The sequence below is a fragment of the Stenella coeruleoalba genome (assembly GCF_951394435.1).
Source record: "Stenella coeruleoalba genome assembly, chromosome: 12".
Lineage (NCBI taxonomy): Eukaryota > Metazoa > Chordata > Mammalia > Artiodactyla > Delphinidae > Stenella > Stenella coeruleoalba.
The window spans coordinates 30,694,729-30,719,673 of NC_137158.1; the positions used below are offsets into that span (position 1 = coordinate 30,694,729).

A 24,945-nucleotide genomic window follows, 5' to 3' on the forward strand; every position below is an offset into this window, starting at 1 on the left:
AGAGGCAGAGAGGAAAGAAGGGGCCAAGAGGCATGGCTCTTGGACTACACCAGAGCTATGCTTGATTTAGTTTAGTTTTATGTGTTTGCACATAAGCTTTCTTTCAAAGAAGCACTGTTTGAAAACTACTGATTTATGTTACATTGCAGTAAAACTCCTTTAACTCCTCTCTTTACAACTGAATTTCATGAGTATGTCAAAAGGAAAACTTTAATACAGAATCAACACAGGTGATGATATAAAGCAAATCAATAAATCAGAACGTTACTGGAAAACATACCTGATTCTGGCCAGAACAGCTTGTAGAAAGCTCAACACTGTCCTAAGTTCAGATTCTTGACAAGCTCGTAGAAGCATACTAAAGCCATCATTAAGCAGTTTTTCATGGGAAGGATGCAAGCAATGGCTAGTCTCAAACACTTCTTGAACACCATCAATATATATGGAAAGAAGTGACCAGAGAGTCTGTTTTTGTCCCATTTCATCATTCTTAGATACCAAGAACTCCTTTGCTTTCTCCCGGAAAGCACCTGAAAATATCTCAGCCAAAACACTGATGTCCAGGTTTTTCTGGGTGTACATCAAGAGGAAGGCCATCTGACCCTTCCAAATGAGAGGAGATGTTATAAAGGCAGGCTTGAGGAAATTTAGGAGGCCTAAAACATGACTTGCTACATCTTCCACCTCTGCCACACATGCTAACAGTAGAAAAAGGCTGAAAAAGTTTTGCAGACCAACTTCAGTCAGTTCTTCCATTCTTTTTTGATGGAATTTAGAATATATCCTGTAAAACAAAAAGCTGAATTAATAAAATTGTTTCATTCACAAAAATGCATCTTTCAAAATAACATTTCACTCAATACTCATGACAGTCTCATTACTTTAAATTGTTATCTATTTCTACATTATGGTGCTATTGTGTCACTTTCCCTGCTTAGAAAACAACCTCACAGAACACCACTGCCCCCACTTACCTTCACATTTCTCAAGGATGCAGCAAGCATCTATAAGTGAATCAAAGGATTCAGTGGCTTTCCCCAAAGGACAGTAAAAATGTTCTTTTCATATAGTACATGGCTTTTCCTTTTATTTTAGTCCCCCCATTACCTTTCTTTTTAAATTCTTATTGACAAATAAAAAAGAGTACATAATCCTTTTAAGTACAACTTGTTGCACTTTATAGAAATCTTAACAGGGCAATTTTATGTAACAATTTTCCTTAAACCCTTTCTCCATCTACCCTTCACAAAGACTTGGCTCTTGCTGTACTTATATTTAAGACATAATTTAAGGCTCCGGAAAAATTATTTTTACCTACTTACAAAGAAAAATTGTTAGTGCTCAAATATCCAAGACTAGCCATTTAAAAAGCTGCTGTCAATACTATTTAATACAATTTAAAAGTTGATGTACTTTTCTTTCATCAATTAAGGGATTAGAATTGAAAACCATTTTGAATCTTACTTATGGATTGTTAAATTTCTTTGTAACTTCTATAATTGGTTTATTCAAGATAGAATGATTAATGCTTATGAGAGGTTAAATGTTTATCTATAAACAATGAAGCTGATAAGCTCTTGAAAGTAAAGATCTGCTTAATTATCTTTATATCCTCCATCTTGCCCATGATAGCGCTTGGTAGAGAGAGACTTGTTACTGAATTCCAATTTCTTTTGGCAATAAAGTTCTGAGTATTATGTCTTCCATAAAATGATTTAAGATTCAAAAACAAACTGGCAAACAGAACAAAATAAAAAAACTACTGTTTGAGCTACCTAATTACTTGGAGGTTTAACAAAGACACTACCATTAAATATATATATATATATTCTAAATAAAAAATCCAAACTGTATCACCATAACCTTGCAAGAATTATTCATTGTGTGAATCAAACAGGAATTTCATGTAGTGATTCTTGAGAAGTCTCTACCTAAATTAAAAAGTATTCTGCTGTGAGAGCTTCCACCACATAAGCTGAGCAAGTGGTAGAGGGCAGTCTACTGCACAGAGGGCTAGAAAAGGGGCTAATAGGCAAAAGAAGTAGTACAAGGTTAGACAATTAAGAATATGGAGGTTCTTTAAAAAACTACAAATAGAACTACCATATGACCCAGCAATTCCACTACTGGGCATATACCCTGAGAAAGCCATAATTCAAAAAGAGTCATGTACCAAAATGTTCATTGCAACTCTATTTACAATAGCCCGCAGATGGAAACAACCTAAGTGTCCATCATCGGATGAATGGATAAAGAAGATGTGGCACATATATACAATGGAATATTACTCAGCCATAAAAGGAAACAAAATTGATCTATTTGTAATGAGGTGGATAGACCTAGAGTCTGTCATACAGAGTGAAGTAAGTCAGAAAGAGAGAGACAAATACCATATGCTAACACAAATATATGGAATTTAAGAAAAAAAAATGTCGAGAAGAACCTAGGGGTAAGACAGGAATAAAGACTCAGACCTACTAGAGAATGCACTTGAGGATATGGGGAGGGGGAAGGGTAAGCTGTGACAAAGCGAGAGAGAGGCATGGACATATATACACTACCAAACGTAAGGTAGATAGCTAGTGGGAAGCAGCTGCATAGCACAGGGAGATTAGCTCGGTGCTTTGTGACCGCCTGGAGGAGTGGGATGGGGAGGGTGGGAGGGAGGGAGATGCAAGAGGGAAGAGATATGGGAACATATGTATATGTATAACTGAGTCACTTTGTTATGAAGCAGAAACTAACACCCCATTGTAAAGCAATTATACTCCAATAAAGATGTTAAAAAAAATCACACCCATTTAACAAGCAAAACTTTCAAAAAAGAATAGACAAATGTGATCAAAAGTTTATTTTACCACACCAGAAATGAAAATGGCATACTCCTCAAATGAGAACATCAGAGTTATTTGGTTCTATTATATTCTGGTTAGTTTTCATGCAAGAAAGCAGGGCTTGTGGGACTGGTGGGCTCCAAGAACACGAAGTTTTATAGACTGAATCTACCACCTGCCAATGTATGATTTGGAAATGTTTCTTATTTCTATAATTTTTAATAAAATACATGCAAAGAATTACATAAAACATTACAATTAATTTTGACAAGAAAAATAACAGTTCTCTTATATCCCTGCATTTAATATGTGGAATTTCAAACTTTAGGACTGATGAGATAAATAAGAATCTAAAATCCTCCCCAAGTTATGTATACTAGGTTTGTTCCTTACTGTAACAAATTGGCAAGATCAAAATGCTCCATAATTTGCTGTCCTACATTAACAAATACATTTAAAATGTAAACCATAAAGACAAACAAGCACAAGTTAACTTAAAAAATACAAACAGTAAAACTTCTCCAAAGATATAAGTGAACATTCATGACAAAGAAAGATATGGCACATACCTTCCTTTGACTTGTTTCCAAGGATGAGGGCCATTGTTCTTCATTGCTTTCTTAAGAACTTTTGCCAAAATGCAAAGGAAAAAAGTGTAACTACTGCTGGATTTATACAGGTCATGATCTTGTTTATCACAACAGCAGGTCTTCACCATTTCTAGCATAGACAAGGGTGACTTAATGACATATGTAAGGCCTTTCAAAGGAAGCCTAGAAATACTGAAAGAACTATTCTAAAAGCAAAAGACAGAAAACAAGTATTAAGTCTCTGAATAAATAAAAATGGAAAGCTGTAAATCCCAATTAGCTCACTAGAAGTTTGACTCTTCTTAATCATAAAAATTACACAGCCATTACCGCATATTCCCCTAAAATAAAAATTCCATTCAAGCACAGAACACCAAGGGGTATTCAAATTCCTGGATTATCCTCAAAATGCCTTTTTAACCGTTAGTTTTTTCAACTTTGGATAGCAACAAGATCCATACATTGCATTTGGTTGACATGCCTCTTAAATCTCTTTTATTCTATAAATTTCCCAATGTTTTTGTCACAACATTTATCAGGTAATTTATTGTGTGGTATTTCCTAGATTCTGGATTTAGCTGCTTGTATCTTCCTAGACTCATTAATATATTCTTTCATCCTCTATCTTTTCTGTAAAGTGGTAGCTGTACCTAGCAGACTGGTCAGATTCAGGTCAAGTTTTCTGGTGAGAATCTTTCATTGGTAGTACTGAGTACTTCCTATTTCAGTTAGCAAAGAGGCACATACGTTCTCACCGTCTTTCTTTTTGTGATGTTGAGACTGATCGTGCTGTCAGCCTGATCTATCCATTTCAGTGATCCCTGCAGTTTGAGCAGCCATGGATGATCATCATCCAGATGGCTTATTTCATCGGAGGTATGGAACAGATTTTTTTTTTTTTTTGCGGTACGCGGGCCTCTCACTGCCGTGGCCTCTCCTGTTGCGGAGCACAGGCTCTGGATGCACAGGCTCAGCGGCCATGGCTCACGGGCCCAGCCGCTCCGCAGCATGTGGGATCTTCCCGGACCGGGGCACGAACCCGTGTCCCCTGCATCGGCAGGCGGACTCTCAACCACTGCGCCACCAGGGAAGCCCTGGAACAGAGATTTTTTTATCATTCCTTCTAAACTACCTCATCAGAAATCTGGTACTCTAAAATATAGTTTATATTTTCATTTATTTACAGTTTCCAGAATAACAACTTTTCTAAAAGTACCATAAACTCAAGGATTTAAACTTCCCTATGCCCAAATTTACCCAGTGTTGGGCAATGGGAGCTCCTTAAAGTTGGTTCCTGTGCCCTTCTGACATGACTCCAGCTTACGTTGATACCTTCCTTGCTTTCAGGTATGACAAGATACTCTAGACTCATCTTGTATACATTCTGCCTGAGAATCAGAATTGGTCATTTCTCCCACCAGCCTGACAATGTGCTTCAGAGAAAGGTATTTTTCCCATTTTTAATATGCTCAATATGTACAAACCCAAACTTGTAATTTACTTGTAAATCCTCCATATCTATTTTCCACCTTGACTGAGGGGTTCACTTTGTATTTACCCAGAGAACCAAATGTTCCAAATCTTCTCTCCACACACAAGTAACTCAGTCTTTTAAATGTACCTTTAAAATTTTATCTTCCAAGTTTGTCCTCTTCTTTTAAAATCCACTATCCCTATTTTAGTTCTCACTCACTGCATTATTTGCTTCTACTACTACACTGGACTATTAACTCATCTGTACCCAATTCCTTTATACTACTTTCAGAAAAAACTTTCTCAAACACATACCTAATGTGTCACATCCTTGCTTTCCAATGTCTCCTGAATAAATCATAACTCAACAATTATCTTTAACCCTTCATAATCCAGCCCCAGACTAACTTCTCTACCTTCCTTATCTCCCGTATCTCTCCATAATCACCTCAGACCCATCATTCAGAACTATTTAACACAGTAGGAATAAATCATGTTTTTCATGTCTCTTTACATTTGTCCACACTACTCCTTTTGCTTGGATACTCATTTTCTTATGTACTTGGAAAATTCTACTCATTTCCCAGGTCAACTTAAAAAATTATGACTTCATAAAGTCTTCTACAAGTCCGTAAACTGGATCAGATACTCCTTCCTTTAGCCTTCCACAGTATTATAACTTTTTTTCTACAATATTTGTGCTTCTGCCCACTAGCCTATAAGCTACTCAAATGCCAAGACTAGTTCTTATTCAAGATAGCACTAACTGTTCAATGTGTTGCAAGCAATCAATAGTTGTTAGAAAACACTTATAAAAGAAGATTTTTAAAAAATATCTTTCTGGCACAATTTGGGCTACTTTGCTTAATCTCACTCTTAAGAGAAAAGGGGCCCTGGTCTGATTCCGTCCTGCGCAACTGTTTCTTGGAACGTAGTCTTTTATCTCCGTCCACTTTCTCTCCCACCGAAGTGCGTGCCACCAACCCATGGAAGATTCGATGGACATGGACATGAGGCCCCTGAGGCCCCAGAACTATCTTTTCAGTTGTGAACTAACGGCCGACAAAGATTATCACTTTAAGGTGGATAATGATGAAAATGAGCACCAGTTATCTTTAAGAACGGTCAGTTTAGGGGCTGGCGCAAAGGATGAATTGAACATTGTGGAAGCAGAGGCGATGAATTATGAAGGCAGTCCAGTTAAAGTAACACTGGCAACTTTGAAAATGTCTGTGCAGCCAACGGTTTCCCTTGGGGGCTTTGAAATAACACCACCTGTGGTCTTACGGTTGAAGTGTGGTTCAGGGCCTGTGCATATTAGTGGACAGCACTTAATAGCTGTGGAGGAAGATGCAGAGGAGGAGGATGTGACACTCCTAAGTATATCTGGAAAGCGTTCTGCCCCTGGAAGTGGTAGCAAGTTTCCACGGAAAAAAGTAAAACTTGCTGCTGATGAAGATGAAGATGATGATGACGACGATGATGATGAGGAAGCTGAAGAAAAAGCTCCAGTAAAGAAATCTGTACGAGATACTCCAGGCAAAAATGCACAAAAATCAAACCAGAATGGAAAAGACTCAAAACCATCAATACCAAGATCAAAAAGTCAAGAATCCTTCAAAAAACGGAAAAAAACTCCTAAAACACCGAAAGGACCTAGCTCTGTAGAAGACATTAAAGCAAAAATGCAAGCAAGTATAGAAAAAGGTGGTTCCCTTCCCAAAGTGGAAGCCAAATTCATCAATTATGTGAAGAATTGTTTCCAGATGACTGATCAGGAGGCTATTCAAGATCTCTGGCAGTGGAGGAAGTCTCTTTAAGAAAATAGTTTAAACAGTTTGTTAAAATCTTCCATCTTATTTCATTTCTGTAACAGTTGATATCTGGCTGTCCTTTTTATAATGCAGAGTGAGAACTTCCCCTACCGTGTCTGATAAATGTTGTCCAGGTTCCATTGCCAAGAATGTGTTGTCCAAAATGCCTGTTTAGTTTTTAAAGATGGAACTCCACCCTTTGCTTGGTTTTAAGTATGTATGGAATGTTATGATAGGACATAGTAGTAGTGGTGGTCAGACAAATGGAAATGGTGGGGAGACAAAAATATACATGTGAAATAAACTCAGTATTTTAATACAAAAAAGAGAAAAGGGACCTTACATTCTCCATTCCCTTATGCCAATGCTCTTTAGACAATGTGAAACATAAGTGTTTTTGAGCTAATCTTCTTTGAAAAATTAGTTTTAAGAAAAATCCATAATTATATATAATTAAGCCATGAAAATATTCCTCATATATCATGTACAAATTCTTCAAATTCCTGGAACAAATTCATACTCTATTTACTCACCAGGTTCTTACTGTAATATTCCCACAGAATGGTGACAACTGCAATGTTTGGCTCCCAGAAATCACAAAGGGTCAAACAACAGTGAAGATACATTCGTAACTGCTCTTCTAGTACACCATCCTAAAAAATAAACTGAAATTGTGAGGAGCTAAATGCGCTCTGGCAACACACATTATCAGTTGATATTGCACTGAATAACCTGCTCCTAAAAAGAATATAAATATATATCACCACGTAATACCCATTCTCATCTTCAGACCAGAAGGTCTAAATCAGCATAAGGTATACTTCTAAAACTTTGCTTTAGAGATCATTAGTATATTCAGATAACTGAAATTACATAACTCACTTTGACTTTTTACTCAGTTATTTAACAATTACAATAGGTATTTAATAACTGAATGGTGTAGAACCCAGAGACTGAAAAAGAAACCCAAACCAGAATGAAATAGCATAAATGATCGAATAATTAAGATGTACACAAATCCAGAGGACTTGCTCATACTTAAGTATCAACATGAGGTCAAATTCTTTATGGGAATATAAGCGTTGTTCTTCTAAAAACCAGAGGATTGGCAGAGTACATAAATTTTAACCTTTTAGGAAGTGGCAACAGGAGAGAGTAGAAAAGAAGTGACACTTTAATCTTCTATGATGAAACAACCATGCATGTTTGTTAAAAAGTGACACATCACTGAATTCCAATCATTCAGCAATCATTTATTCAAAGCTTACTATATACCAGACACTATTCTAAGGCATAAAGCAATGAATAAGTCAGACATGGTACATGCACTAATAGAAGTTACACTTTGGTGGAGAATGGAAAAAGAGGACACTGATACAAACAAGATAAATGTAAACAATTACAATCACCATGAAAAACAGAAAAAGCAGAGTAATGTGGTAGGGTAGCTGGTAGAGGATGTGGGTCATTATTTTACCAGGAATTAAGAATGGAAAGACCTTTCTGAGGGCTGGCATTTGGGCTAAATGACTGAATGAAAAACAGCCAACCACATAAAGAACTGAAAGTAAAGTATTTATCACAGAGAAAACACATGGAAAGTTCCTGAATTAGCAGTAAGCTTGATATTATAGGATTAAGTCAGAGATAGTCAGGAATCATACCTCATTTGAGGCTTTATAGTTTATAGTCAGAATTATGGTTTTTATTTTAATTATGTTGGGAAGCCTCTACAAGATTGTAAGCACAGGGGTGACATGAAATGATTGTTTAAAAAATAGTACATTGGATCATGCATCGAGAATGAATACAGTAGTTAAGAGCAGTTAGAAGGTAAACAGTGACACTTCCAATGTAATAGAAAATCAGACAGAGGTCAAGTACAAAGTAGAAATGCTGGGAAATTTGAAGGTGCTTGAGATATAGTATGCTTTAAATAAATAACTGTTGAATGACTGGGATTCAGTGTTGTGTCACTTTTCAACAAACATGTATGGTTATTCCATCACAGAAGATGAGATTAAAATGTCTACTTTTTTCTACTTCCTTCTCCTCCTGTCAAAATGTTAGGAGGTGACTCTGTGAAACTGTAAGACTAAGATAAGTGGACAACTTTAGAGATATGTTTGGAAACAGAGACAATAGGATTTGTTGATGAGTTACATTAAGGTATGAAGGAAAGACAGCAATTAAGGAGAACTCTCATTTGGCTTAAGAAAATGGGTTGATGGAACCACTTCCTAAGATGGCAAAGACTAGGGGAGGAACACATGAGACAGTGCACAGGGCAACCAAGTGGAAATATTAAGTAGACAACTGACATATGGGTCTATAGCTCAAGGGAAAAGTAAGAGCTATTGATATAAATTTGGATGTTACTTTCATATTGATGGCTTTTAGAGCTAAGAGACTAGATAAGATCAACCTAGGAAAGACGATGGAAAAGAGAAAAGGATCCAGAACTGAGAGCCCTTTGCTATTCCAAAATTTAGGTAGGAAGCAAAAGGAGGAGTCTATAAGCAAAACCCAATGGTCAATGAAGTAGGAAGGAAACCAGGCATCATGGAAACCAAGAGAAATATTTCAGAAAGGGAAGGGGGTCAACAGGGTTGAATGCTACTGAGTGGTTAAAATGAGAACAAAGAACTCTTAGATTTGACAATGTGGAAGTTATTGATGCCTTTGACAACAGTAGTTTCAGGTATGGCAGACACAGATGCTTAACTATGGCAGGTTGAGGAGATAATAGAAGGTGAGGAAGTAGTGATACTTAAGTGAAGATATATAAAGTCCTTGAACAGGTGAGAAGAGAAAGGATCCAGTACACAGGGAAAGGAATTAGCCTTTGAGGGAAACAGTGACACTTCCAATATAACAGAAAAGCAGATTGAGAGGTTGTGTACAAAGCAGGCACATTGGGAGATTAGAAGGTTTAAACATAAAGGAGTTCTCAACTGACTGGTCCTATTTTCTCAATGATTTATGAGGCAAGATGCTTAGCTAAGGTGACTGGGGCACAGCATGTGTTGAACTGTGTGTTAAAAAAGAAATTCTGAAATAAGTTGTTTTGGAGAGTAGAAAAGTAAACATTCTAGAGCCGAGTGCCACTTGAAAAGATTTATGATCAAGAATTTAAAGTCAGACCAGTCAGCAAGAATGAGTGTATGAGTTTTTTCCACCAACATTCAGCTGAGGTGGGGGCGTGGCAGAGGGGTAAGAGAAGGGTATTAGGTTTTGCCAAGTTTAAAATAGGTAAGGGCTATGGAATTAAAGGTGTTTGTGATGGAGTGATTATAATAAGGGGTTGTATAATCTACATTGTTCAAGGAGGAAAGTTTGGACATGGATGAACACAGAAAAATGAAAAGATCAATGATGACGGACAGAATGAAAATGAAAAGTGAAAAAATGTAGAGCATAACTAATGGGAGGCAGTGGGTAAGGTAAATAAAAGAAAATCTGATTAGAAGTAAGGATATGAAGAAACTTAGAGGACAAGTGGATTATACACAATGATGTTGGGGTCACTAATAAAAGTAGTATACAGGTATAGAAGAGAAGAGTGATCTTGCTGCCAAATATTTCAGTGAATGAGAGTGAACCAAACATGACCAGATTTTTTTGAGAAGGCTTTTAACTCTTTTAGTTATTAATCTGTTAGAATACACCAAAGCTTCAAGTCCTTTAGGAAATTTTTAGGCTCAGCGGCCATGGCTCATGGGCCCAGCTGCTCCACAGTATGTGGGATCTTCCCGGACAGGGGCACAAACCCGTGTCCCCTTGCATCGGCAGGTGGACTCTCAACCACTGCACCACCAGGGAAACCCTCTCAGTCCTTTTTTAAAAGAATGCCTTCCTATCTTTATTTCAAAAGATTAAATGCAGGCATATTAAATCCGGGTATATTCCATATATCAAATTCTTTTATAGAACTAAAAATGAAAACATTTACTCTCTTAGCTTATTCTATATAAATGGCAATATAACAACTGTGGGTTCATTTTTTCTTTTTATGTATAACTGACTTGCCTATCAGAAATCACCAGGAGAATAAAATTTATTTGCAAGCTAAACAGTTAACTGTCAGTCTAACTGATGGGATTTTTTTAGGACTGGATAAAGAGAGTTAGACTTCAATATCTCGGGCAAGATCCTTCTGTCCAAGAAACACAAGCATTTTGGATTAGTAATTAGAAGATTATTGTTCCACATTATTCAGAGCTAATCACATTCTGAGTGGTTTTTAGCCTTGGACTCTCCAAATTCTTTGACAAATGAAAAAAAATTTTTTTTAAATATTAGGCTTGCTTAGGATTTCTTCTTATACCCTTCTATGACCTTTGTTAGAAAACTGTTCTGTGATCTCATCAAATAATGAGGCTTTAAAAAGTAGGTAGCATAAAACTAAAAATCTCCCTTTTCATAAAAAAAAATAATGCTATTATAAAGGTAGAACAAATGTTTACTGTTAGCATTCACAAATATTAAATAGGATTACCTCTAAAAAATGTTTTTTAAAGCAAATACTTAACTATTCAGTTTAAGTAAAATTAAACAATATATGCTCTCTTTACTAACAAAGCTCAATGTCTGTTTCTGGAAATCCTCTCTGGCTAGAAAAAGATTTAGAACATTATTTGCTTAATTAAGACTACAGTGGAGTGCCCACCAATTTTATGTGAAGACTACTGTATATGTGAAACATATATATTTTTTAAATATTGTAAATGGACTCTTTCTTTCATTGTTGGAGATCAAGTCACAGCACGAGCATGGTCAGATTTTAATTTACCTCAGTGGGGGAAAACACATATAATCAAACTGATAGCTCTATCCAAACATATTATTTATTCTTTATGACCACCTACTGCACCCACAAAATTGGTTTCAGGAACTCCAGCAAGTAGTCCTATACTACTTATAAAATCTAATTTGATACAATCAAGGCATGACAAAATTGAGGTTACTAGAGAGAATGGACTGTTTTTTTCTACATATTATAATGACCTCTTCTCTTACAGGAAAGATATTACTGTGACTTTATGCTAGACTTAAATTCACAGGGAAAGTTTCTTAGATTAGCTGTACTATCCTTGCTTCTCTGGTGACTGACTCGCCCCAGTTTTCTCAGGCCTTGTCTGGTTTTAGCACTGAAAGTCCCACATTTTGAGATACTCCAAGCCAGGTAAATCCAGATGGTCATCCTACCTACTTACAAGAATTAGTGATTTATCTTCAAAACAGCTTTAGGTGATACCATTAAAATACTGGATTAATAGCTGATGTAAATAATGGTGACCACTTTTTAGTGATTCTGTACATTCTAGAAGTAAAAAAATACATGTCTGAAACTTTTTGAGTTACTAAATCAGTATGTACTCAAAAAGAACATAGGAGAAAGCCAATGAAAATGATACAGAAAAAAGAAAATAAAAAAAATTTAGTGTTTGGGATAATAGCTCTTTTGTTCCTGATGCAACTTACGTATTCAGAGTTCTTTGGCATTCTAACCTAGAATTCTTAGTTCGTAATTAGAAGATTCATACTATAACTAAATATACTTATATTTTCACCTAAAAAAATTAAGAGTTAATATAGATAACAGGGAAAAAAATTTAAGATATTAAAATGATTTTCAAAGATATGGCTATAAAATAAATGTGTGTAGCAATCTTGTACTACCATATTTCTTTTTTATTCCTCTTCAAGTTTTTAACAATCTTCATTTCGTAACAGAAAAGGAGTCTATTTCCCAAATTAAAAAAATATTCTTTACTAAAATTTCCCCTTAAAATCTTACATAAATAACTTATGCTACAAAACTTTACAGAACTATAATACAATATGTTTAAAGATGTGACGAAGAGCACATTTAAAACTAAAAGGAGGTCAAATCTGACCTCTGGGCCATGAACACTACATTAACCGTTCTGCAGAAAGAAAAATGATAAGGTGTGAAATGAGGACTCAGAAACTAGGACCTTATCAGTTAGAGTATGAGTCAAGCCTGTAAGACAAATTGCTCAGCAAGGCAAGTCACCTTCCTGCTGTGATGAGGATATAGCTGAATTTCCAATGCTACTGACTATCTCCCTCATCATGTCTACTAGACTTGATATCATGCAGTCAAGGAATGGCTTATAGTTCTGAAGCATCTGCTACTTATTTTGAATACATTTTTCAAAGTCACCAACCAGGTAACTATTATCTTTGTCCTTTAACTGGCAAGTCAGTGTTAAAATAAAAATCTTCAAAATAAAAACTATTGTACAAGGACCCTGCATTAACAAAGAATGATGATTCTATCTCAGACTTTTTATAAGTAAACTAAGTTTGTTATTTAAATCATTTTAACAGTTTGCTTGGTTATTATAAGTAAAATCTGTAACATAAAAATTTAGCAAAGCCCACAAACTGTCTCACTTTAAATGTGTACCTGAACATTGATGGACTTTTTCAGCAGTTCTTCTACAAAGTTCCAGTTTGATTCCATTTGTCTCTAGAAAGGGAGAAAATATTGCATTAAAATTACTGCTCTTAATTATTATTAAAATTATAAAGTAGCAAGTTAAGTGTGAAGTACATTTTCTACTATCATCAGATATCATTACAATTTCTTGACTGTCTAAAATTACTTTGGCAAAGAGTTAGTTTACAGACTTGGGAGAAAAAAATTTACAACTATTCCAATCCCATATAAACCTTATCAGGAGTGATTTTATCAAACAGTGGTACTTCTATAAAATTATAAATGTTTTAACAAATAATAAATTTTTGCTGTCAGATACAATCTAACAGGGGAAAAAAAAATCTTTAAGTATATTTTGGATTTTTTTATACCAGCGACTGCCCTTCTTTATTCTGTACTTTACTCAGCAGAGATTTTTACCTTTGTTTTATGCATAACAGCTTCAAGATGGTCTACTCTAGTAAACAAGTAACTAAAAATTTTATATAGAAAATTAAAAAAAAACTTTTACACACTGCTACCTCATTTAGCCAATGGTCACTTATCTGGCAAGCTCAACTATCCTGAAGACTCTCTATAATAAAGAAGAAAGCCAAAAAAGACTTTCACAAAGCCAACATATTTCACAAAGGCTAGGCACTGAGAACAATTCTACTTTTCCAAAGGGAAAGCCTGGAGGAACTTTTCACAGGATACCTAGTTCATTTGATACTCAGTTCTTAAAGGTTTGGATATGTGGATATCAGTCAAAATGAGAAGCAAAGAAAGAACCTCCAAGAAGCAGCAAGTAACAACTAGTTTCTGACAAGATAAGAATAAAAGGTGCAGAAGTTACCATAAGACTTCAGAAAACTAAGACACAGGCCTTAAAGAATAAAGGCAAAGAGCCTCATCTACCCTTCTATCCGTGTTATAACAACTATGTTGTTCGTTGAACTCCAGTGACCAATACAAAGCTAAAGCATGTTCAATATTCTTGATTTTAAATGGCTGGATAATGTTCATGTAAGATGCTAACTACATAAAATCACTAAATAAATATTTCCTTAATAAAAGTGCCTAGTGACTGTGGTAGCCAGCCTCTAAGACAGCGCCCAGTATCCCCCTGTCTCCTAGTATTCATACCCTTATTTAATCCCCTCCCACAATGTACCAGACTTGGTCTGTTACCAACAGAATACCAATACTAGTAGGACTGATAGTATGTCACTTCCAAGATTAGAAGTCACTGAAGCGTCCATCTTAATGACAATCTCTCTCTTTGACTCCTGGGAAAAGCTATGCTATGAACAGGATCGAAGAAGCCCACATGATGAGTGACTGAAGCCTCCTGCCAAGGTGAGCGAGACTAGAAGTGATTCCTCCAGCCCCAGTCAGGTCTTCAGAGACTGAGGACCCAGGTGACAGCTTGACTATAACCTCATGAGATCCTGAGCCAGGAGCCCCTAGGCTCCTACTGGATGCCAGACCCTCAGGAACTGTGTGAGAAAATGTTTGTTTTAAGCTGCCAAATTTTGTTACTTATCAATAGATAACTAGTACAATGATACAGTTATTTTTAGAAAGGAATTATTGGTTTTTTGAAATACATTTATGTAAATAAAGTGAATGCAAAATATTTATAAGGAAAAAATATGTAGTAAAGAATATGGCCTTGCCCAAAGAGGTCTGGACTTTATCCTTGGTTTCTGGGAGGTAATCTCCGGGGCCCTTCGAATGTTTTGCCTGATAGGAGTATCTTTGTTTGCCCCTGGGCCTAGGGTCATAACTATTGTCTAACAATGTAACTGAGGGTGGAGGGTGGCCACACCCACACAGTCTTAGGGTAGGGCTAATTATACCTGAAAATCAACAATGTAACTTAGGCTGGGGGCTTTGGGTCCTGTATTATTTGACCTGAAGACTGAGCTCAACCATCATGTGGATGCAATCCATTATGCCTATGTAATGGAGCTCCAATAAAAACTCTGACCACTGCAGTTCAGGCAAGCTTCCCTGGTTAGAAATACTCCCTGCATACTGTCACACACTGATGCCAGGTGACAAAGGTGTCTCAACTCTATGGGGAGAGGACAACAGAAGCTCCACATTTGCTACTTTTCCTGGACTCTGCACTATGTACTCTTCCCTTTGCTAATTTTAATCTATATCCTTTCCCCGTAATAAACCATAACTGTGAGTATAAAAGCTTTCAGGGAGTTCTGTGAGTCCACATAAATTACATGGCTCTGGGAATCCCCGAGCTTGTAATTAGCATCAGAAATGAGGTAGCCTTGAGGACTGTGCTCTAAAACTCTCTCAAAAAGGAGACCATTTTGTTCTAGCAATACTATGTGTACATTGTGTTGGGGTCTTTACATTATTACTTCCTAAAATAAATCGTACCCAACTCATAGATAACACAATTAAGTCTCAGAAATGTCATGTACACAGAAGTCAGAGCATGAATTCAAATCCAAGTAGGTTTGGCTCCAAAGCCAGTGTTCCTTCCATTATACCATGCTATCAATAAATGAGTTTCTTTTTCTAACAAATTTTCCCTCAGCTTCCAGCAATCCACTTTTATATCATTCTTTATTAAGATAACATCACCACTAGTCCTAAATAATCACAAGCATGACAGGGTTGATGTATTTAGTTTTATAATTTGATAGGGCTAATGAGTATATTTTGGTTATTCTAGCAATTTGAATCACACAAATCAGAGAGAAGTAGTATGATTCTCAACCAGAGAATTTTCAACTCTATTCAATAGTACTGTGGTTATAATCTAAAACAAAAATAAACCACAATTCAGAGGAAAGAATGGCAACTATATCATGCCCAAATCAAGTCTAAGTGGGAAAATATGTATAAAAGGGTAACATATTTTTCTTCCACAGGGAAACTTAACTTTGAGCAGCTACGGTATTTTTTTTTTTTTTTTTCTGTATACTAAGTTGTAGTATAGAAAGGAGGTAACAGTCATCAATTTGGGGCTATGTTTTATATTTCTTATCCCACTATTAAAATGAAGACACTCACTTAAGCTTCAGCACAGGTGGTATTTCCACCGGAAATATAAAATAGACACCCCACTCTCCACTTACAGCCGACTAGGTAACCTGGAGCAACTCTCATTTTAAGGTTGTATTTCACACCTTTTATCTAGTCACAATTTCAGATATTTCAAAGAAATGCATCAGCTAGCCTCACTGACTGCACTATGTTCTGGGCAGGGAAAGCACTGTTAAAATGATCCCTGCAATGTCCCAAAGTAATTTTTCTCTTTAAACTATATTTGCTTTTAAAATAGATGTCTGGGATTGTAAGAGGCTAACACACTCTCATCAGGAACAAACAAGGATGGCCACTCTCACTACTTTTATTCAACATAGTTTTGGAAGTCCTAGCCACAGCAATCAGAAAAGAAAAATAAATAAAGGGAGTCCAAATTGGAAAAGAAGAAGTAAAACTGGCACTGTCTGCAGATGACATGATACTATACATAAAAAATCCTAAAGACGTTACCACAAAACTACTAGAGCTCATCAATGAATCTGGTAAAGTTGCAAGATATTAATATACAGAGATCTGTTGCATTTGTACACACTAACAATGAAAAATCATAAAGAGAAATTAAGGGAACAACCCCACTTACCATTGTATCAAAAGAAATAAAATAATTAGGAATAAACCCACCTAAGGTGGCAAAAGACCTGTACTCCAAAAACTATAAGATGTTGATAGAAGAAACTGAAGATGACAGAAACAGATGGAAAGATATATGGTGTTCTTGGATTGGAAGAAATCAATAGTTAAAACGACCATACTACCCAAAGCAATCTACAGATTCAGTGCAATCCTTATCAAATTACCAATAGCATTTTTCACAGAACTGGAACAAAAAGTTTTTTAATTTGTATGGAAACACAAAAGACCCTGAATAGCCAAAACAATCTTGAGATAGAAGAATGGAGCCAGAGGAATCATGCTCCCTAACTTTAGACTATATTACATAGCTACAGTAATCAGAACAGTATGGTACTGGCACAGAAACAGACACATAGTTCAGTGGAACAGGATAGACGGCCCAGAAATAAACCCACACACTTATGGTCAATTAATCTATGACAAAGGAAGCCAGAATATACAATGAAGAAAAGACAGTCTCTTCAACAAGTGGTTCTGGGAAAACTGGGCAGCTACATGTAAAAGAATGAAACTAGAACATTCTCTAACACCATATACAAAAATAAACTCAAAATGGATTAAAGACCTAAATGTAAGACCAGACACTACAAAACTCCTAGAGGAAAACATAGGAGGAACACTCTTTGACATAAATCACAGCAATATTTTTTTGGATCCGTCTCCTAGAGTAATGGAAACAAAAGCAAAAATAAACAAATGGAACCTAATTAAACTTAAAAGCTTTTGCACAGCAAAGGAAACCATAAACAAAATGAAGACAACCTACAGAATGGGAGAAAATATTTGCAAATGATGCTATAAAAAAGGGATTAATTTCCAAAATATACCAACAACTCAATATCAAAAAACCAAACAACCCAATCAAAAATTGAGCAGACGACCTATGTAGGCATTTCTTCAAAGAAGACATACAGATGGCCATCAGACACATGAAAAGATGTTCAACATCACTAATTATTAGAGAAATACAAACCAAAACTATAATGAGGTATCACCTCACAAGTCAGAATTGCCATCATCAAAAAGTCTACAAATAATAAACACTGGAGAGGGTATGCAGAAAAGAGAACCCTCCTACACTCTTGGTGGGAATGTAAATTGGTGCAGCCACTATGGAGAACAGTATGGAGGATCCTTAAAAAACTAAAAATAGAACTACCATATGACCCAGCAATCCCACTCCAGATACATGCACCCCAATGTTCAGTGCAGCAGTACCTACAATAGCCAAGACATGGAAGCAACCTAAATGTCCATCAACAGATGAATGGATAAAGATGTGCTGTGTGTGTCTGTGTATATATATGTATACATATATATACACAGACACACACACAATGGATTTTTTACTCAGCCATAAAAAAAAGAATGAAATAATGCCATTTCCAGCAATATGGATGGACCTATAAGTCAGAGAAAGACAAATATTATATGATATCACTTATATGTGGAATCTTAAAAAAAAAATACAATCAACTTATTTACAAAACAGAAATAGACTTACAGACACAGAAAACGAACTTATGGTTACCAAAGGGGAAAGAGGGGGAGATTATAAATTGGGACTGTGGGATTAATGGATACACACTACTGTACATAAAATAGATAAACAAGGACCTACTGTATAGCACAGGGAACTATATTCAATATCTTGTAACAACCTATAAAGGAAAAGAATGTGAAAAAGAATATATATAACTGAATCACTTTGCTATACCCTTGAAACACTGTACATTTCAATTAAAAAAATAAATAGAAACAAAATAGATGACTGGGATTGTAAGAGTTTAACACACTCTTATCTAGGTTGGGAGAAAAGCATTGAACAGAAATATATAAAAATCTAAAGTCTCTAGTATGAGAAGTGAGATACCAAATTTTCCTTAAAGGCCTGTGTTAAGGAATTGGCAACTTCTGTGATTTAAATCCACATACAGCAAAAATCCAATTTACAAAAAGTTAAAAAAAATTAACCATATCTCAAACCTATTTAAAATATAAAGATTTCACATTAACCTTCAGGGCAAAAGCAGTTCACATTTAAAAACTGAAACATCTCTATGATTATCACAAGACTAGCAGTATTTCTCTGCTGCAGAACATATGACTAACTATTATTACTTCATATCCTCCTCTCACACCAGATTACTCTTTAGTGGAATAAAGCATGCTTAATGCATAACCATTTTCTATATGGTAGCTGGCTATGCTAATACATCATAAGGAGAAAAAAAGAATTCAGATAATTTTCAAAATTCTGACCTAAGTATATCTCAGAAACAAATTAAAATCCTATATAATCTCTCTGAAAGAATGAGTCAATACACCTTTATGTTCATAGATTAAAATGATTATATGATTTATAAACCAAATTGAGACACTTCTGAGAATAAAAGGGAACAAACGAACCAGATGGGATGAGGGGAAAATGGGCATAAACTGGGACTGTCCCTGGCAGACTGGTACACATGGTTATGCTATCAGAGACCTATTCATGAGAGGAAGTTCTCAGAAAGTTTCTCATATCAAATTTATCTAAGTGATAAAAAATAGGGTGATATTTAACCACTGTGTACCTCAGTTTCTTTACCTGTAAAATGGATATAATATTAACTTCTTGCCTACTGCATAACACTTCATTGAGATAAAAACCAAATAGTCACTCTGAGATATTAAACACTTTGCAAATGCAATATGCTAAAGGTATCACCCCTAATGAAGACTATCATTAACTGGAGAACTTAAGTTTTTGTTTTTGTTTTGCAGTACGCGGGCCTCTCACTGTTGTGGCCTCTCCCGTTGCGGAGCACAGGCTCCGGACACGCAGGCTCAGCGGCCATGGCTCACGAGTCTAGCCACTCCACGGCATGTGGGATCTCCCCAGACCGGGGCACGAACCCGTGTCCCCTGCATAGGCAGGCGGACTCTCAACCACTGCGCCACCAGGGAAGCCCTCAAGTTTTTCTTTTAAAGACATTAAGAAGTCAAGAAACGTTTGAAACTCTCTGAAGACTCATGAATAAAGGCAAAGTCTATTTTACATATACACATACACATTACACATCTTTATTATTTTATCATATGAAAGGTTTTTTTCCCAAATACCATGGCTCTCTTTCCTCTTAAAACCTTCTATATAATTTTAAAAATTAAGATTGAAAAAAAACATATGTTTCTTGGCAAAAGAAAACCATAAAGGAACTTCTGACAAATATTAAAAGACAAAGGTTAAGCTATTTTAAATACAGAGAATTCTTTCACTATCTTGATCCAGAGCTAATAAAAGCAATAATGTCCTACGGAGTTCCCTCTATGAAACTGAAGAGTGATTTCAGCAATGCAACATAGGGTGGTTGTACCAATACAATTCAAAACTACAATAGTAATACTAATGATATATATTAACGTGGCTAGATTACCTACCATACTGGGAGCATGTGGGGGTTGATATCAACCACTATTGAAATGTACCACTCACTCAAATAAGTGTTAATGGCAGATCCAGCAAGCATTAATAACATGAAAGCACATTCCTTGAAGCAAAAGGCAGTACAATCTATTTCATGTGTATCCTATCACGGGCACCTATTATTATGATGGCCACTCAGTAGGAACTCAGAAGTGCTTACCTAATTACCCTATTTATTTACACTGCAGAAATATGTATTTGGAAGAATTAAGGTTGGGTGGTAAGAGAAATAAAAATGCTTATGTAAAGACCTTTGAATTATAGATAAATTTTTTGAGTTCTTTCATTGTTGTTCTAGTATTTTAAGAACTAAAAGATGTGAAACATAACCATATTAACTCCATTATAATACTCAATGAAAGGAATACTAAAGTAATAATGGCATTTATCAGTTACCATATATCAGTATGGGAAGGACTCATGTGCATAAACAAAGGACATATGATCCTTCTGAGAAGTTCATTCTATTGATCTTATTGATCTCTCTCAATGAATTGGTAGAATGCTTAAATACATCGATACTGAGCTGTGTGTGGACTTCTCAGAGCACTTTCTGACTTATCTTACTATATCTTGTGATCTCTTAAAGGACCGTTTATTACTAGGGAATCACTCAGAGGACCTCTAAGGCCCTTTCTCCGTTTCTAGGACACTATGTCAATACTAACTGACCCTCAGATTCCACGGATGATGTCTGGGCTCTGTCCAGTATTCCAGAAAGAGGAAAATCTGTGAAGTCCATCAAGGAACATGTTTCATAAAGCAAACGTTCCCATACCTGATAAGAGTATGAGATCCAAAGGACTTTTTAAAAATAAGAATTTCCAAACTCCAGACCAGATTACAGTACTAAAACAGGATCTCTAGATTTAAGAAATCTGAATTTTTAGAAACTCACAGATAGGCCTGTTGATCAGCCAGGCTTGTTAACCACTGCCAGAAAAAAAAGACAAATTTTGAAAATACAGACATGCTTATTTTATGGAACTGATGGGTTGATATAATACTATGTTACTTCTGAACATGGAAGAAGTTATATACAAATAGGGTTTCAGATAAATACACCTACCAGCTGATTTTATTTCATAGGGATTTTAAAATAACACTGAAAAAATGTTTCTAACTAGAAATTAATATACTAGTTAAAATCTCTGTCTTTTTACATGAAGTAACTTCATCGTTGTTTAACAGACTAAAATATCTTCACAAAAATCTTCTCTAATTCATTTCTAGAGATGTAGGCTTTCCCTTTGGCAATCTTAAAGATTTTAGAACTAGAAGAAATCTGAACAGAACAATCCAGTCCCATGATTTCTGGATGAGAGAACAGAGGCCCAGAAAGGTTTAAGTAATTTATTAACAGTCACAAAGCTACTTAGTCAGGCCAGGACTAGATCCCAAGTCTTTTCCCTAAACAAACAGTAAAAACAAAGATTATCATTTTCAAGATGTTTACAGAAAGGTTTACAGCTTCTAGATTCAGAAGCTGAGTTGATTTCTGTAGGATTATAATCTGATTTTTATTGTTTCTCCTCACTTGCTAATTTGCCTACAAAAAGTACATATTGATTGATAATACAAGAAAGTTTGAAAAAATAAAATCTTACCATTTCATCCGGTATTCCATGGCGATCAAACTGATAAAATGATGCTACATGAGCAATCATCCACCAACTAAAACCCAATGGATCCCTGGGCTGGATTACAGGCACAGAAGGTCTTCTTCGGTCATTTGATTTTTCAAAGAGCGTTTTAAGTACTTTATTCAACCAGTTCCAAAATGACTGTAGAAAAAGAGGTATTATGATTCAATTAAATTTAGACACTTATCCAATAACCTGTGATTTGGGTTTTTTTCCTTAATTTTTGTAAGGAAATATAGACACAAAAGAGAATACAAAACACATATATAAAACTTAGAGAATAATAAAAATACCCAGGTTAAAAATTAGAAAATGACTAGTTCCTACAGTTTCCACAATCATATCTTCTCCCATCCAGGAGTAACAATTATTATATATTCTGACTTCTATAATATATCATTCCCTAGTTTTTTAAGTTTTGCCACATAGATATACACGCCTCGATCACATATTGTTTGGCTTCACCTGTTTTGTTTTTTTTTTTTAATGTGTTTGTATTCTTACGTAGCTTGTTTCTATTCTTTGGTAACTTACTTCTTTTCCTCAATATTATATTTGTGAGATTTACCCATATTAGTGAGTATAGCCATAGTTCATCAGAGTATTCCAATATATGACTATAAGATAAACTATTTACCTAATTTACTACTGTTGAACATTTGATGGGTTTTAGTAAGATTTTTTTCTAGGTATTTGTCCATTTTATATAAATATTTGATATTATCAGATATTTTAATATCTGCAGAGTTTGAAGGCATGTTACCATTTTCATTTCTAGTACTGACTTGTAATCATCTCAAGAAAGATTAGCCAATTTTAGTAATTTTTTTGAAGAACCAACTTTTGGCTGTTTTGATCTTTCAATTTTTTGATCATCTTTGTTGTTTTCAATTTCATAAATTTGTGTTAGTCTTATTTACTACCTTTTATTTTCTTTGGGTTTACTATATAGGAATTATTTCCCCTAACTTCTTATAATGAATTCTTAGCTCATTAATTTTAACTTCTTTTCCTCTAACATTTGTATTTAAAGTTATATATTTCCCACTAATTATATCTTTAGCTGTAGTCCCAAAGCTTTAATTAGTAGTATGTTATCATTTACTTCAAGATATTTTATAATTTCCATTATAACTTCTTTCACCTATGGGTTATTTAGAAATGCATTTCAGTATTTCTAAGCATATGTGTATTTCTTCTTTTTGTAGTTCTGTCAGTGTTTATTTTCTACATTTAACAGCATATTACTAGCCATATAAAATTTAAATATATTTTATCTTCCTGGTGAATTGGACCTTTAATCAGCATGAAATGACTTAATGCTTTCGTTGGTTTTAAGTCTAATTTTCTCCAATATTAGTTTAATACATTACCTTTCTTATATCTTTTTTCTATCAATTCTAAATCCTTCTGAATTTTGTTTTAGATTCTCTCTTACAAACAGCTTACAGTCTGACAGTATATGTTTTAAATGAGCAATTAGTACATTTGCAGTTAATGTAATGTAACTTATATATTTAGTTTTAAACGTACCATCTTTTTTTTTTTTATTTTTTATTTTTTTTTGTGGTACGCGGGCCTCTCACTGTTGTGGCCTCTTCCGTTGCAGACCACAGGCTCCGGATGCGCAGGCTCAGCGGCCATGGCTCACGGGCCCAGCCACTCTGCGGCATGTGGGATCTTCCCGGACCAGGGCATGAACCCGTGTCCCCTGCATAGGCAGGCGGACTCTCAACCACTGCGCCACCAGGGAAGCCCGACAATCTTATTCTGTACTTCTATTTATACGTCTATTTTTTCCACCTATACCTCCTTCTTGCCTTCTTTTGGGATGACTACTTCACTATTTTCCCCTTTATTAGCTTGTAAGTTAAATAACCTACTCTCTCTTCTTTTAGTGGTACCTTAGAAACAACAGCATACATTCAAATATCTTGGTAAGTTAATATATATCTTGCAATTCTCTCAGACAAAACAAGGACCTTAAAATACTCTAACTCATTTATGCCCTACCCAATTTATAAGCCAGTATTACCATGTATTGTAATTTTTAATCCCATTAGATTATATTATTGATTTATACAGAATATTTACCACTTACTTTATTCCTTCTTCTGCCTAAAACTTATCTTTCAGGATTCCCTTCAATTTTGCTTCATTGAAAATTGTTTCACCCCAGTCTTGAAAGATTTTGCTGGATGAAGAATTTCTTACTGAAAATTACCTTGTTTTAATACAATGAAGATTTCCCACTGGCCTCCACTGCTGTTGAGAAATCAGCTTACAGTCTAATTGTCATTCTTTTGAAAATAGCATTTTTCTGTGTGAATGCTTTTAATCTCTTCTCTTTGTCTCCAATGTTCTGCAGTTTCACTATGATGTATCATGGTGTGTTTTTCTTTTTATTTGCCCTAGATGGAATTCATTGGGCTTTTTAATATGATAGCTTTCATTAACATTAGAAGATTTGAAGTCATTTTCTCTTCACATATATTTTCTGTTCCACTTTCTACTTCCTCTCCCTTGGAACTATACATAGAAGTATATCAGATATTCTCTCTAGTCTCACATGCTGCATTTATCTACCATGTTTCTTCAGTTTTCTTTGATCTGTAACAGTTGTTCAGATTATCTTTCATGACTGACCCTGATGTTCTTGAGTAGGCCAGCTATTTAGGTTTGACTAGTATTTCTTCATGATTAGATTCACACGATACATTTTTGGCAGGAATATCAAAAAAAATCTTTGTTCTTTCAATGCATCACATTGAGAGTACATAATATCAACTTGTTTTATTATTGGTTAACTTTGATATCTTGGTTAAGGTGGTATCTGCTAGATGTTCTGCACTGCAAAGTTACTGCTCCCTTTGTAACAGACAAATACTGTGCAGAGATACTTATCAAGCTATGTAAATATTGTGCTTTTCATCATATTTTTGACAGCCATTGAGGATTCT

General features: G+C 35.3%; 2 protein-coding genes across 5 annotated transcripts in view; one reads left to right on the forward strand and one right to left on the reverse strand.

Moving 5' to 3' along the window:
- The window catches only part of MMS22L (MMS22 like, DNA repair protein), a 142,539-nt gene that overhangs the window by 86,835 nt on the left and 30,759 nt on the right, over window positions 1-24,945 (reverse strand). For all 4 annotated transcript variants that reach the window (XM_079939782.1, XM_079939781.1, XM_079939780.1 and 1 more), the window contains 5 exons: window positions 21,950-22,126; window positions 13,148-13,210; window positions 7,245-7,364; window positions 3,404-3,630; window positions 281-784 (listed from right to left, as the gene is read on the reverse strand). In XM_079939782.1, the coding sequence (XP_079795908.1) occupies window positions 281-784; window positions 3,404-3,630; window positions 7,245-7,364; window positions 13,148-13,210; window positions 21,950-22,126 (1,091 nt within the window). The remainder of the gene's footprint in view (window positions 1-280; window positions 785-3,403; window positions 3,631-7,244; window positions 7,365-13,147; window positions 13,211-21,949; window positions 22,127-24,945) is intronic.
- LOC307195592 (nucleophosmin-like) lies at window positions 5,884-7,227 on the forward strand (the record flags this gene model as incomplete). Its single annotated transcript, XM_079939797.1, has 1 exon — window positions 5,884-7,227. One exon carries the CDS (start codon window positions 5,884-5,886, stop codon window positions 6,715-6,717), a length of 834 nt encoding a protein of 277 aa, XP_079795923.1. The 3' UTR covers window positions 6,718-7,227.